At 47.0% G+C, this 15,826-nt stretch overlaps 1 protein-coding gene across 1 annotated transcript in view; it reads left to right on the forward strand.

Annotated features, from left to right (window-relative positions):
• CLSTN1 (calsyntenin 1) overlaps positions 1-13,811 on the forward strand; it is a 151,473-nt gene extending 137,662 nt beyond the window's left edge. Inside the window, 3 exon segments of the mRNA XM_061566011.1 lie at positions 867-996; positions 1,527-1,711; positions 4,764-13,811. Coding sequence (XP_061421995.1) covers positions 867-996; positions 1,527-1,711; positions 4,764-5,036 — 588 coding nt within the window. The 3' untranslated portion in view covers positions 5,037-13,811.
• The last annotated feature ends 2,015 nt before the right edge of the window (positions 13,812-15,826 follow it).

A 15,826-nucleotide genomic window follows, 5' to 3' on the forward strand; every position in this document is an offset into this window, starting at 1 on the left:
AAAAGTTTTCATTGATATTCCTTTTTATTGTCATCATCAGCATCATAAGCAGCAGACATGATCAATCCACTGCTGGATGCAGGCCTCCTCCCCAAGCCATTGCTCTATTAATCAATCAGTCTATATGTATATCATGCACATCACATTAATAAGAAAAGCATATTTGCATAATTACATTTACATTAATTATAAACACTTATAATATATAAAATACATGACTTTTGAGTTCAAAATAACAGAGGAATGTAACATAGGTAATCAGAGTAAAAATTATTATTTTTAATTTACAATAAAAGAAAAATTTACTAAACTCAAGGAATGACATGGGGAAATGTGATGCCCAGCTCAGCTTACACGCATTCGTGCACGATCTGAGAGATGCATTGAAGAGGTGGGCTTTTAATCGTCTTTCAAATTCATCTCAACCGTCTCTCACAGTCCTGCCATGTGGCAGCGTCATGCTCGGTGGCTCGATTTTAGCCGGAACGGTCCGGAACGCCGCCGTGGGATATTATTTCGGCCACGCCACATCCATCTCGCCTTTCTTTTGTTGCCCTCATTCTTCCCTGTGTTCCTTTCAACATCTTGATAGGATTACAAGACAAAGAAAATAGGGGACAATAATATAAGATTGTTATGAATGGACGTACCTTGTGCTCTAGTGGTGGTGTGCCGGAGGCAGATAATCCCAACTCCACAAGCAGCCAATCCCAACTCCACAAGCAAGCCTCGCAGCGTTTCGGGAAATATCGAGCGCGAAAATTAATCCTCGATTGTTGTTGATGATATTATTATGATCATCGTCATCGTCTCGGCTGGGCGATGATCACGCTGTGCTGCCCGCGTGTCCTTTGCGTGTGCTGCAGGTGACGGTGCTGCATGTGGTGCGTGCGTCGGAGCACGTGAACCACGCACGTGTGCAACCCGAATTCGTTCACTCGGTGCACTACCCCGAGCTCTCGGGACACAGCCTCACGGCGACGGCGCACAGCAACGGTGACCGCAAGCTCGCGCGCACACGCACACCGCAAGCAGCCACGCGCGGGCACACGTGATACACGTGTCAACAGCCACGCGGCACATGTGGCACAAGCAATACACTCAGTCACCAGTCACGTGATACACACGTGATACACACGTGATACACGCATCGCCAGACACGTGCGGCACACACGATAAACACATCACCCACACACATTATGCACATCTTTACCAATATGATGTATATAGGTATTTTAGATACGTGAACTTTATATTTAGTTTCATCACTTTCACCGTTGTGGTGACCCAGGTCACTCTTGCGCAACCGTGACTCTATCCTTGACGTTCTCACCTGGTTCGCCAAAGCGAACAGATATATCTCTTTGTCACCAAGGACACGACAGTCTCCTGTTTGTTTAACGCATTTATTTTTTCTTTCCTGTCGTTCGCAATTGTTACGCAGTGGCGTGGACCGTTTAATTATTTCCATTCGCTCATTTATTTACGCGATTCCCTCTCTCGCCCCGGCTCCGCTCCGCCCGCAGCCATCCCCGGCACGGCCACGGTGGTCATCGTCCTGTGCGTGGGCTTCCTCGTCTTCGCCATCGTGCTGGGCGTCGTGCGCGCCCGCTCGGCCAACCAGCGCGGAGCGCGCGAGCAGGAGGGCTCCCGCGACAACGAGATGGACTGGGACGACTCGGCGCTCACCATCACCGTAAACCCCATGGAGGTAAGCGCCACGCGCCCCCCCCCGCGCCCCCCCACCGGGTCTTCCGGTTTTATACCTGCACATTTAGAATCGACGTGCGTTTAGAGTATTTGGCTGATGTAAATGTCCACACGGTAAGTCACTTAGTCGGGCTCCACTTTCTCAATGTCAACCTCCTAGGAGCGTGGGTCTTAACTTCTGTAGGATGCCCCCCCCCCCCCGCCCATCCAACTGCAGCAGCTTTTGGCTGCCCATCGTACAAAGACGGTCACCGCCTCGCGCCCTTTCGGATGAGCTTCTGCGACCGTCTGGAACGCCCTTCCTTCCGATATGATGCACTTTTAAATCGTCTGGATTGAAAACTAATTTCTTTCATTTCTTTACATGCAATGTGTTGGCCAATCATCCCCACGCTGACAAATTACTTGAAAATGTTTAATTTGGGATTAAACCTAATGGCAAACATCGCCCCCCCCCCCCCCCCCCCTCGACCGTGAACAAAAATACAAACTTGGCAGGACCGTCCTGGAAACAGATGGTCTTTCCTGGGTAAATAAGTGAAAACGTGATCAAAATAAAACATTTTCGAGAATATCACCGGCAACAACGTGACTCGCCGAGAACAACGAATGGATATTACGTTGACCATCGCGTGCCGCTGTGAAGTGTGGCAACGCGCGTTGCCTTGCGCTGCCGGTGTCGACCGGCGAGCCTCGATTAGTTAGGCCCTATGTCTCGCCATATCGCCTGTTGCGTTTAACACTCCGCAGCGAAAAATATCTTTACCGCTTACTTTAATTTTTTTCGTTCCAAACACTTCAGCAGAGAGCCTCGATCTCACTGCTAAGCTTCGGGCAAGTTCCACCGAATACTAATAATCTTATTAAAGCAAATAGCTCCACAATGCCGCTTCTAAACGTTCAGGGTGCGTGGCCGTGGTAAGTATAAATAAAGCCTCCAAAGGGTTTTTACAATAATAAGTAATATTAAAAAATACTTTTTTTTAAACACGCTTTAATGAAATGTACCGTACGAGTAATGGCAGAACTCCACGACTCCAGGAAGTGGCCCCGAAGCTTGCCACAACGTAAGGGGCTGTGGTGAATTACAGCCAACGTTAGTCGAGCGTGGATAATTAGACCCAAGCCGAAACATAACATATAAAAAAGAACGTTTAAAAAAAAAATGTTTGATAGAATATAGTATTGTCATCAGTATGACTTAAGTATACCAAGTTTGCAGTCGATACCACATTGGGAAGTGGGTTAAAATTGAGTTACACTATTTGAGGATACGACAACAAAAACAGAGTGAGTTAATAGAAATCGCGTGTAAAAAAAATAGTCTGGGGTATTTTTGTGTGCGCATTAGTAGATGTGCACACGTTTGAATACCGATTATCCACGAGATGCTTCATCTCCGAGCTCGTAATTTATTTTATTTTCCCAGATAACCAATGTGGCAACCGTGCTGCTGAGGGTAACGATGTGTGCAGCAAATGTACAGAGGTTTGGAGCGGCGGCGCAGTGGTTATCGCACTGTACTATGAACCTGGTCACCCAAGTTCGATTTCCAGCGACGGCTAGCATCGGTGCGGAGTGATATCTGCACTGTCATCGTCCCCCACCGCCATCCCCATTTCTTAACCTGCACTGACCATTGACCAGTGTGGTGAAGTATGGTCAATAAACACTCATAACCAAAAGGCCTGGGGAGGCCCCGATCTACCAGTGGATTGGCCAAGGGCTATAAATGAAATGTTAAGATGTTAGTTGTGTGCCTTTGTGTGTGTGTGTGGAGCAGTAGTGTAGCGGTTAGCGCGCTGCGCTATGACCCCGGCGACCCGGGTTCGATTCCCGCTCACGGCCAACACCGGTGACGATTGTCTGAACCGGTCCTGGGGAACAGTGGTGCAGCGGTTAGCTCACTATGAACCCGATGACCTGACACGTACAGTATTCCCAGCTCCGGCTAACATCAGTGGCGAGTTATGGTCCTCCTGTAGCTCAATTTAGCCTGAAATGAGTATCTGATCACGTGTGTGCGTAAAAGCATCAGCACTGGGGGGAGCTTCTTCATTTGTGCCCACTTCTCACAGCACTTGTCCCAACGGTCTGTTTAGGAGCTATATGGGCAACCTTTGTCTGTATGCTGTGTATGACTTGTAGATTTAAGAGCACGCAAAAAAACCTGCCTGAAAGAACACGTAATCTGAAGCTTTAGAACGCAGAACTGCATGTTCCAGGACAAAAAAAGGTTTAAAACTTTTTCCATTAGTATGATTATGAAATAGCAGCTGGTCATCAGGGGTTTGTCATTTGCCGTGTAAATATGCACGTTAATTCCGTGATATGTTTTGCAGACTTAAAATTCACAATCCCCTTATGAAGACCGTGTGCGATAGACTTTTTATTATTACGTGAATTGGTGCTGCATAACTTTAAACCTCCATTGTGAAGCAATCACACGTTAATTATCATACTTTAATTATTCATATATTAAGTGACTGTCTGCACGTTGTTGGTGGCAGGAAATAAAAAACACAATTAAATAAAAACACATTTTGGTTCTCTCTGCAGGTCAAGTCTAAACTAAAGTATAAAAAATATATATTTATTTTACCAGCTAAGGCCCACTGAACTGTATAGCTATTTTTCAGAAGCAACTTGGCCACAAATGATAGCTCAACGAAGTGGCTTATCACGTGGAAATTCATAGCGGCCAAATACTCTGAACACATTTTGTTGATTCGAAATGTGGAGGTTAAAAACCGGAGGACTTGGAGAGAAATCTACGTGGCCATGGTGAGAGCGAGACATGCAAACTGCAGATATACAGGCGTCAGGATCGGGATCAAACCCACGACCTCCTGTAAACCCGGCAAGGTAGTTAACATCTCGCCACCATGGCTCCCACATCCTTCTCCTCCCTTCGATTCTAGAGTTTCGAGCAGAATTGCTGAACGGCCAATCGACGAACGTCGGTGCGACACGCCGGTCCGCACGAACTCACCACCTTGTGTGTCCCCCTTGCTTCCTCCCCCATCGCCCAACGCCGTCCGCTTGCCCCGCAGTCGTACGGCGGCGAGCAGGCGAGCGAGGCGGAGAGCGAGGTGGAGGCAGACGCGGAGGAGGAAGAGGAAGAAGAGGAGGAGGAGGAAGAGGAGGAGGAGGAAGAAGAGGAAGAGGAGGAGGAGGAGGACGACATCACGGCCGCCGAGTCGGAGGAGAGCGGTGCCGAGGAGGGCGAGGGGGAGGCCGGGGTGCGCGCCTCCGTGGAGCAGCAGCAGCCGCGGCACGCACCGCGCGAGCAGCTCGAGTGGGACGACTCCACGCTGACCTTCTAGGGGTCGGAGGCGCCCGCGGAGCGATCGGTACGACGACGACAACAACGACGATGACGACGACGACGATGACGACGATGACAATGATATTAATAAGGTGATGAAATGCACAAAGGTCGCAGCAAACTACGCGACGTATACGAAACGTCCCTCGGCGTAGAAGAAAAACACTGGCGATGGCATCCCTCCTCCTCCAAATAAGTATTGTGTGTAGCTCGTATCCGCCCGGTGGTCTTCATCCAGTGGTGGGAAATTCCACGTTCTTCAGACGGAGATCAGTCTGTCCGGAGGGACCAACCACTGTTTGAATTCCACCAGGTGGTGCGTCCCAGCAAGGCAAAGGTGCAGCCCTGCAATTACCCCCTATTGCCACTGCTTCTGCCCCTTGCTAGCTGACTGCCCCTCACTGCCCCTAAATGCCCCCCCCCCCCAGCTCATTTTATCTACCCCAAAAGGACGGGTTGCAATGACACGGGTACGCCCATGAGTTGAATGATTCTCCCAGCTCTGTTACTCTATCGACTGAGCTGTGTACCGGCCATTGGATATTTACGAAGACAAAGATCTTAACAGACGCTTGGGGCAGGTGCTTTCTGCGAGCGTCTCGTGGTTATTCTTTGGGTCTTTCGGTAGAGTCACGTAGATAGGTTCAAAGAAAATAACGAAAGAATAACATGAATATGAATTCCTCCAGTCACCTTGTGATTGCTGGCACGGGTACATGAGTGGCGATGTGACCAGCACCACCCCCCGGCCTCCTTTGTCTCCCTAGTTATGACGTTTAACATCGTACCGGGTACTCGTTTAAGGCCGAGTCAACCTAGGGGAGGCCCAGGACTGGTTCACATAAATCGTCACCGGCGTTGCTATGCATGCACGTTGAACTTCTTTCGAACCGTGCGTGGCCAACCGTGCTCATCGGTTGCTGGCCGTGAGCAGGAGTCTAATTCGGGTCGCCGGGTTCGTAGCGCAGCATATTTCTCCCGCACGCGCATACGCACGCATGCGTCCGTTAGGAAGCACAACGAGGAACGATTCGTTTTTTCCTGCTATGCCGAGCGACGTCTGCGTTACGAATAGTGAGTACACTCTCAGTGCTGACAATTAATGGGGGGGGGAAAAGAATATTCGGCCGCGTCTCCCCTTCTCCCTCCCCCCGCTTGACGCAAACCCCCCCCCCCACCACCACCACCGCCGGTGTGGATGATGAGTGCGCTAAGTTTTGTTTTCGTGACACGGAGCGGAGACGCTCGCCTTGTGGGAAGCGTAATCTGGGACCGTTATTTATTTTGAGTCGTCGTGTATTCGTGGTGACGGGTCCCCCGCCCCCGCCCCCCCCGCATAGTACAGGGTGTCCCTCCTCGATTTACGAACGTTCGGTTTTCACGAAATTTCACGCGAACGCAGTTGACAACTTACGGATACTTTTCGATGAACAAAATCGAATTTGCCCGTGAGGTCAAACGAGAGCCGCCAACCCCCGGGGGAGGCTCCCGTTGCAGTGCCACGGTGTCCCTGCAGTGCCACGGTGGAAAAGCCACCGTGAAGAAGATCTTTGCGGCGAGTTCCCACCGAAAATGTTTGTAATTTTTGCTTCAAATTCATTGGCATTCTCATCGTTTTAATATTGATGCTATTATTATTTTTTTGCATCGCGAAAGTGATATTGGTGTGCATTTTTCGGTTCGCAGCAGAGTTGGAATGAATGTCTGAAACACTATCCCAAACTTTTGTTTTAATTAATTGGAAAAGCCATTTTAATTTGCGAATTTCGACAGACGTGTTTTTCTTTCGTAAATCGAGGGATATGCCTGTACTGCGGTTTTAGCCCAAGTGTTCTGTCGCCGTTAATGTTTTAAAATTAATGCTTTTTCCTACCTGCGTATAAGGGTAGAAATCACATTAGTTTCTATGGTAAATTTTAGCCGAGAATTAAACAGAAACATAACATTTATGTTGTAATTTAATCGTTACAGTGGGTATTTTGCGCTCGCGATAGCAAACGGAGATTACAATCCCCACCGCCCTCCGTTCGCCACCCACCAATAAAATCCCACACGAAACCACCCGAGTCAAAGTTTAGCATTTTGCCCAAGGGACGTAATGGCTCTTTCTGGAACTTTGGGCAGAAAACTGTTATCCTGTAACCCTTTGAACCCCCGCTGCCTATTGCATTCCCAGCAAAAAACAATTCGGTCTAGCGGATGGGCTTCCACTTTTTTTTGCCCCCCCCCCCCAACCCAACGGCGTGAAAATAAAACCATGGCGAGAGCTTCCTTCGCGAGCGCTCCTCCGTAATCACAGCCCTTCCGTCGCAACAGCAGCAGCGCACCGCCTGGTATCGAATTTTTACGTCCGTTACATTGGGCGATGGTCCTACTTGGCATCAACCTCTCTCATGTCCACCCACGTTGAACCATCCCCCCCCCCCCCCCCCCCCACACTGTAGAAACTACGATATATTATTTGTGTTGAATGTTAAGTACACTGCAGAAAATGCTACCATTTGAAACCGTGAGCAGTATATGGGTATGTTCAAGAGTCCCGGTTATTCCGCCCCGCACCGTCGGCCCATCCCGCTCCGTGTTGTCCGTATGCAAACGGGCGTCATTCCACTCGGCGCGAAAATCAAAGAAGAGCGCGCGGCGGACGTTAAATGTAGACGGTAGGCAGCTGTAAAGCCGTTCGTGCGCGCTTGGCTCGCTTGACAAGCTCGTCGTGCTAAGCGTGGCGTGCGAGCGACGCGTTCTGACGTGCGGTCATTGCTGTGGGGTGGGTGTGTGGTTGGCGGCGGTGGTGTTTGCGGTGTAATTCGCTGCTCCATTCTGGCCGGCAGCGCCATCACAAAGGGCGACGCGGTGGTGCAGGTTTTTCGCATTGTCGTAGGGAATCGTGGTGTACGACGGAAACAGGCCAGTCTCGTGTCCTGACAACAAGCTTGGGCCTAAAACAGGAGGGGAGAGACAGATTATATACAGTTAGTAGCATTGCAAGAATTGCATTTAGAATCTAAATGTTATACACCCAGTGGCGGCTATAGTAGCACATTGTATTTGTTGTGATTTTTGAGCGCACCTTTTAAAAAATATATATAATACCGTGGTTTCGAATTAGTTTGTCTTAAATTTTATAGGAGGCAACAACATAGACCACTCTTCTGGACAGTGATTATTGCGCCATCTCTATTTCTCCGTGGTGTAATTCGCGTTGGTGCATAAGTTGGTGCGGTAATTTGGGGACACCCCACCCCCCCTTCCTCCCCTAACTGCTCTCTGGGAATTTTGCGGGATTGAAGTAAAACTTTCTGTAACTGCTTCTCGATAACACTTCCATGTCTGCTGATCATCGTTGTGGTCTATTTCACCGTTGGCTAGGGGCTGCACTATCCGGTTTAATTGCATCTGTGTTTTTGGTTTCCAAGGCAAGCATCGGTGAACATATTTTTGGCAAACTGTATTAAATTGTAACGTTACGAAGAAAAAGAAAAAAAGCCTCCGTAAGTGGATTTTTTGCCGTGCGGTCAATGTTCTATATTGTGACCTTGATTTTATCTTCAGTCAAATGCAACCATTGATGTTATTTTCTCGTCCTTAAGCCTAGTGCTGTTATGACTGTTTGGTTGGCTTGTAAGATTTATCGCTCTGCAGAGCTGGGTTCTGCGACAGAGGTATCAGATGCTGGCCACAAAACTGGAAACCTTTGGATTGTGTGAAGCCAAGCACGTGGCTTCCGTTATAATGCAGGCTGCAGAACTATCGATGGATGTGGTTTCATTCCAGCAAATGTTTGTCCTGTGATAATGCTATTAGCAAAGCGTGGTTGCCACAGTGTACATTTTTTCACGATATGATCCGATATAAAATTCATGGTACGATGATTCTCGCTTTTGTCGTATTCCAATAACCCAATTGTATTTCACAGTTTTACCGAAATCATGCTTTGTGCTGTTGCTGTACTTCCAGTGCAATTAAATTTCGCTTAAGTTCTTCAACTGCTGTTCACTCCGAATAAAAGCCGACTGCGCGCGTCTTTCTAAGCCTCGCGGCGTTACAGACGATAAAGCAGATGCTGGCAGCCACACGATAAATAATAGTTTAAAAACTACGAAAATTGTTACGTCCTAGCAGTTCCATAAATAAAGCATTTGGCAAAGCATACATTTTTTATTGGACAATAGCTATTTATTTAGAACTTTATTTACCGAACTTGATTTCACATGCACATATATATATTTTAAAAGAACACAATTCTGGCTAATTGCCTGATGAGGCTGGTTGTAATCAGCAGCGAAACGCCGTACTGGAATTGTAAATGTTGTGGGTTTACTCCAACACACCGGTGTGCTGTACTAGTAACTAATTGACATATTTTGTTTACGTGACAAACCTTACTAATTGGCTGTGTCGGGTGGTGGCGGGTTTAACGACACATTTGCATTTACACGATCAAACCCCCACACAAAAACACCTTTATTATGGTCATATAATACAAGTTAGGAGTAATAAAACGATTATCACGATACTTTGCAAAACGCACAACGCGATTTATCGTGGGGGATCCTTGCATCGTACCGCGCCGTGCCGTGTGGCACCGCTCTTGACAGCCGCGTGACAATGTGAAGGCGGCGGCCGGTGGTGAGCCAAAGGTTGTGGCCGTACGACCACAACTGGGGCAGCCCGACACTGACGTGGTTGTGGTTGCGTGCGCCCAGTGTGCGTAACAAGAGCGGAGAAAGTGAACTTAGACCATGACCCCCACCGCCTGCATTTGTTCCGGCGCCACCCGATGCATCCGAGATCCGTCGATGCGGTTAACGCGGCCGCCGCCGCCGCTGCTGCTGTGTGTGCCCCATCAAGGTGGGAAGCAAGGGAGGCGGTGGGTGGAAACGTAACCGGGCGTTGACGAAGCAGATTATTTTTGCCGAGTAAAGCCAGACAGAGTTGGTGGGGGACGGGGGTGGGGGGCACGTTTGAGCCCTCTACCCCCCCCCCCCCTCTTCGTGAGTGGCCGATCGATCTTGAGCCGTGAAATGTGCCACAAGGTTCGAAGCATGCCTTTTGAAATTTTCATAATTAATGGATAGAGGTCGTAAACTATAATAATAATGATGATGAAACGCGGCTTGATTTACGGCCTTTGGTTATAAGCGAGCAAGCACATATTGAGATCAAGAAAATCTCTCTTTGTAAAGGAGATACGGGAGGCAACATACGATGAGAGAACCATCGAGAATGACACTTTTTCAGTTTTTGTGGTATGATAATGATGATTTTCTTCCAAACTTGAGCACACAATGTCCTCAGGAAAATGGCATCGCAGCATCTTCGTCATCCACTCCTCAGTGAACCCCCACCACATGCGCTCTGCGGCAGCACGAATCAAGATGCAACGGGATGATTACCATAATGGTCAACTGGCATCCCCCCCCCCCCCCCCCCCCCGGGCTTATCGTGTCAGACCACAGAACTGATCGCCAGAATCTTTGCCCGCAATTTTCAGCGGACTTTTTGTGACGCTCGTTTGACGATCAATGATTCGTGAACCCGGCTCGCCGCGGGGCAACTTTTAACGAGAGCTCGTGCCGAGATAAATTGCCGGCAAAACACGTTGCCCCCATCGACCTCCGAACGCGGAGATACGCGTGCGTACATTGAACTTATTTCGCACCGTACGTAGCCAACCGTGCTTGACCGGAGGTGCGGGGCAAGGACGACGGACTAAAACACCAAAAAAGCAGTTCTGAAGAAATTCGCTTTCAATGACACCCATGGACGGAATTAATGAATCGGTTACCTCCATTCGTGTTGTTTCCTGAGAGGGCACCCATTGGAGAAAAGACGGTTCGATTAGATCGTCCCACGTGCACGTGGCTAGGGTGGATTATTGATCATGGCTGCTGCTGCTTGATAATGATGATTCATCACCGGTTGGCACGGCGCAATCCGACTTACACAAGCCGCGGTGTAGAACTATCCTTCCCGTTATAGTGTTAGGTTGTTTAGAGGTTGTTGCTGCTGTTCAGGCCACAGTGATGTGTGGACGTTTGTTTGGCAGACAGTTTTTGATGTGGGGGGGGGGGAAGTCTCGGACCTTATTCCTGTTTTTCACACCCTCGGCATTCGAACTCTCTCTTTGTAAAGATGACCAGCCTTCCTGGGGGGTGAAGGGCCCTGCCAAGGGACTGGTAACGAAATTTGATTGGTTTCCAATAGCACAGACGTTTGATATTTCCGTTTTACCACCGTTGTAAATATTTTAGCACAGCTTCTCACACCCACCGGCCGAGTGCAAATGTCGACGCTGGCACCAAAAGAGGCATCACGCGAGATCCACGTGGTGGTCGTGGTTAGTAGACCGACTCTCCTCCCGTGGCTTTTTTCGATGTCGCGCTATCACCGGAGACGCTTCGTTAGCTGAATGCCGAAGCGGGAGGGGGGCGGCCAGGGGGCTTTGGGTGCTGCGAGTTCGAGGGCTCGATTTCACGAATTCGGAAGGCTTGTTGCAGCAGCACCACCACTCTCCCGTAAATGAATGCGTCCGTCGCCTTGTCTTGAGGTGCCGGTCGAAAAGCCGTCGTGTGACGCTTTCGTCGACTCGAGAGGGCGCGGGCTTGAGAAAAACCCCTTCCATGTGGACCGCGTTCGCCCTGCAGTCTACTCAGGGGTGGTCTGTGCTCGAATGGCATTTCTCAAGTGTTTGATTATCACTTTAGCAGTTGTAAGCGTCAACTTTATCGATCATCGTGAGAGCGCGCGAACCTTCGTTTCCTCCCACGCGTAAGCGCGCATTAATTGGCCGATAAACACTCTCCATATGCAGAGAGGACCGCAGAGCTTGGCAATTTTTTTTTGCGCGTGGCTACTGACTGCCTTCCCCCGCTCGCCTGTGGTTCCCTCCTCCTGCGGTTGTTCTCTACCTTCTCTCTCTCTCTGAGAGCCGAGCGACAACTGGTTGTGCGTGTCGTGTCACGAGTCGAGATTGTTATGCTACTAATAATTACTGTTCACCTTGAAGAGTTTCGGCTGGGGCTCTGTTGAACCTCGGTCTCGTGAGCAGTCGAGACGCAACGCGGTTTCACGAGACGCGCACGTAAACCGTCGGGCACACACACACGCACATTTATGATGGGTGCGTTGATCCTTTGATTAATTTCCATCGCGACGCGCTCGTTCGACATTGTGAGCGGTGAGTCTCGACTCTTTCCCCCCCCCCCGCCTGCCCACGGTACTTTGAGTCGTCGATTGTTAGCAATTGGCAGTGCGCGTGATCCCCTTGAAGCCACGAGAGGCGCTACCTTAGCCACGATGCTCATCACGAGTACACGGGAGTGACCCTTGAATCAATTCGCAATCATCCCTGGAAATTTTTGGTGACGGTGAACCGAATTGAGATTGTGTAGCAAATACAGCAGGTTTATATATCTGGTGTGTATTGTATGCAAGTGATTTGGGCGTATAGCCGATGTGAAAAGTAATGTTACTGTACCAGTAATTGTGAAAAGTTGAGAGTTTAAATTGGATTTTGGATGTATAAAGAATATAAGTGCATCTCAATTCGCTCTGCATACTTAGGGGGGGACATTCACATTAAGAAGTTGGAGAGAGAGGGGGGGTGTTAGACATTTTTGAGGAATTATATCATGAATGTTTTCACTTTAAACAAATCACATCGCGACTCATTAAAATAGGCGAAAGTTTGCCTCATTTGTTTTTCCATATAAATTTAATCTAATTCGACATCATGCAGTTTTGCTCATTTGCGTTGAGGTCTGATTAATTATCTGTAGCCGTGGATTACGAAAAAGGTGGTAATACCTGATAACATATGTGGAAATGGTAACCATGCAAGTATGACGGCTCTTATAGGCACAATAAGAATCATTACCACCTCTCCATTTATTAGAAAAGCCATGTGTTTTAATACCATGTATCTTCCCGGAATAATACGTTTTAAGTGTTTTTTACAGTTTCCCGTAAACAACAGATCTCTAACGTGTTAGTTGCCCAATTTTACTGCTACGGATTTTAGTGTTTTCTCGCTCCGTTCATAATGAAACACGTAAATGATTTGTCACAAAGATCTGCAGTTCTCTCTTTAGGAATGTATGCAAGCACTTTACACTGCAAATTACGTGTGGGTTCAGACAAAGAGTACAACGCACCTTTAAACAGAAGCAAATCTAGTCTCGCAGTTCGAGCATTCTAAGTTTGCAACAACAAATTCTTCGTTTGCCGAAATTACGGATTTCATCAAAAAGGAAACCAATATATTTTTTGTTGCCGTCAGCCTGTAAGTGGAATGTACTTTGTGTGTGCGTGGGGTTGCGTGATAGTGCTTGTACAATTGTGACGTCCCATCGTCCCCAGCTTCTCCATCCTGGTGTAAATACAAAGCAACGTGTGTGCCCAACATCATCCTCTGTGCAACATCATTTAACTATAGCATAGCAAATGAAACATGGAATTGTATTTACCTTCTTAGATGTACTTTTCATTGTTCCTTTAGGCAAGTTTTATTTTGTTCATTTTTTTATCGTTGTATTTAAGGTCAATAGAATGTTTTCGCTGTTTGTGTTTTAACGAGGGGTCTTGCTGCGTATTGCTTCACATCAAGTCATTTTTGACGTGCGCTGGGATGTTTAAGGCTTGCCATCCCTCCTGAAATGCGTGAGTGTAGTGGTAGCAATGTGAGTCCCATAAATTGTCGCGTGTAAACAATAGATTAGGCTGCATATCAGCTCTTGTCAAACCCAGCAAAATAAACATGACGTGGACCCAACACTTGTCTCGAATCGACTGGTTTTATTGAAGGATGTATCGGTGAGCTGCAGTATCAAATATCTATAGACACCTACAAGTGTGTCCAATGTTACCCACAGTGGCAGATGATTCTCCTACAATAGATATGTATTGCTATAATTGTATTCTTGGTTCTTTCGGTAAAGTCACGTAGAAGGGAAATAATAAAAATATCACTATAATTGTGTTGATAGAATATTTTCAAAACTCAATGTGCATTGAAAGTGAAACGTTAATGACCAAACAATGTACTGCATTTCTATATAGAATCTGACAATGTATTGAATTTTTTGCATTTTAAGAGCAGTGCACATGTTCATCTTTCTCAAATGTCAATATGCATATACTTTGCATGACTTACTGTACAAACAGTAAAAAAATAGAAAACAAATTTAAATGTTCTTTTTCAAAATTAGACTGCAATGACTTCAGAAACTCTGCAAATAATGCTAATCTATTTAATTAGTTTAACGTTGGACAAATCGTCTTATTGCATTCGTATCATTACACCAACTCGCTGCTACTATATAAACAGCACATTTTATATCAAAACAAAACCATCACCAGCAATATACATTTCCAGCCTTTATTAAACAACCAAATTACAATGCACCCAATAGTTTATTTCAACGTCAAAAATATCGTCTCATGTACCATCCTGAAAAGGTGAAACAAAGAAATAACAATTGCATAAAAGATATAGTTGCAGCAACTCACCACCAATGTAAACACCAAATACATGCTCGTACAATAATCGATTCTAAGTGCAATTTCCCATTCGTTTTGGTAATTTACGACGGATGCAGTAGTCAACTCAATTATCTGCGGAAATGTGGGAAGAGGGATTGCCTCTAAAACAATACAGATGATGCAAACATGTAAATTCATTTATTTAAAAAACATGTATAGCTAATTTAATATGGGGGTGAAGACAGACTGCCGTCTGTTTATTAAATGATCGGTTTGGTTAAACTATAAACAAATTTTATTTTACCAGATAAGGCCCACTGAGCAATATAAGCGATTTTTCAGAAGCAACCTGGTGACATGATCGCGCAATGAAGTGGCTGATGTGGACATTCATAGTAGCCTAAATGCATGTTTGTAAATGTGGAGGAAAAAAACAGAGGCCCTGGAGAAAAATCCACGTGACCACGGGGAGAGAATTCAAACTCCAAATATTACAGACAGAGTCGGGATCGAACCCACGGTCTTCTACATATCCGGCGAGGTAGTTAACGTCTCGCCACCATGGCGGCACCCCTTGGTTAGTCCCATGTTTGCAGTTACATGGGCACAAAGTTGCTGAACGAATGAAGAGCATACTCTTTGGTTCGTTCGGTAAAGTCACGTAGGTATAAACTAAAATAACGTTTCGGGCGCAACACAAGCGTCCATCATCAGGTACATGGCTCCAATCAGGTGGACGCTTGTGTTGCGCCCGAAACGACGTGATTTATTTTATTTTCTATCTACGTGACTTTACTGAAAGAACCAAAGAGTATGGATTCCTGCAGTCACGAAAGCCTCAAATCAAGATTGAGTGAAGAGTAGCTAATAGAACATCCACGTGCATAAACATTGTGCAGGAGTACTGATACTCCGTACACGGATAACTGAGAGTTAACTGTAGCTCATGGTAAAGCAGAAGGTACCCATTATAACATGGCAAGTTCAACACATCACCCCTACGGGGTGGATAAAATAGGCACACCAAGGCCAGGAGAAGCACTTTGGTGACAAGTCAAAAGAGCGGTTCTCCTCGTTGTGGCTCAGGGCTCCACTTGGTGGAAGCTACAAAATCCTTCTCGGGTTTTACAGTGTCGGGTGATGTGCACATGTGGATTGAAGGGTAATCGCAATGCAAAGGCAATATTCAACAATGAACCGTCGGCTGTGCTGAACTAAAAACCAGTTCTCCTGCGTGAAAATGCCTGAAATGTTCGTGGCCACGTGAAGAAAGCGCCGATGACGTTGCTGCCATTGTACACCGGT

The sequence above is a fragment of the Lethenteron reissneri genome, chromosome 36, assembly GCF_015708825.2.
Source record: "Lethenteron reissneri isolate LAM-NWPU_2019-01 chromosome 36, ASM1570882v1, whole genome shotgun sequence".
NCBI lineage: Eukaryota > Metazoa > Chordata > Hyperoartia > Petromyzontiformes > Petromyzontidae > Lethenteron > Lethenteron reissneri.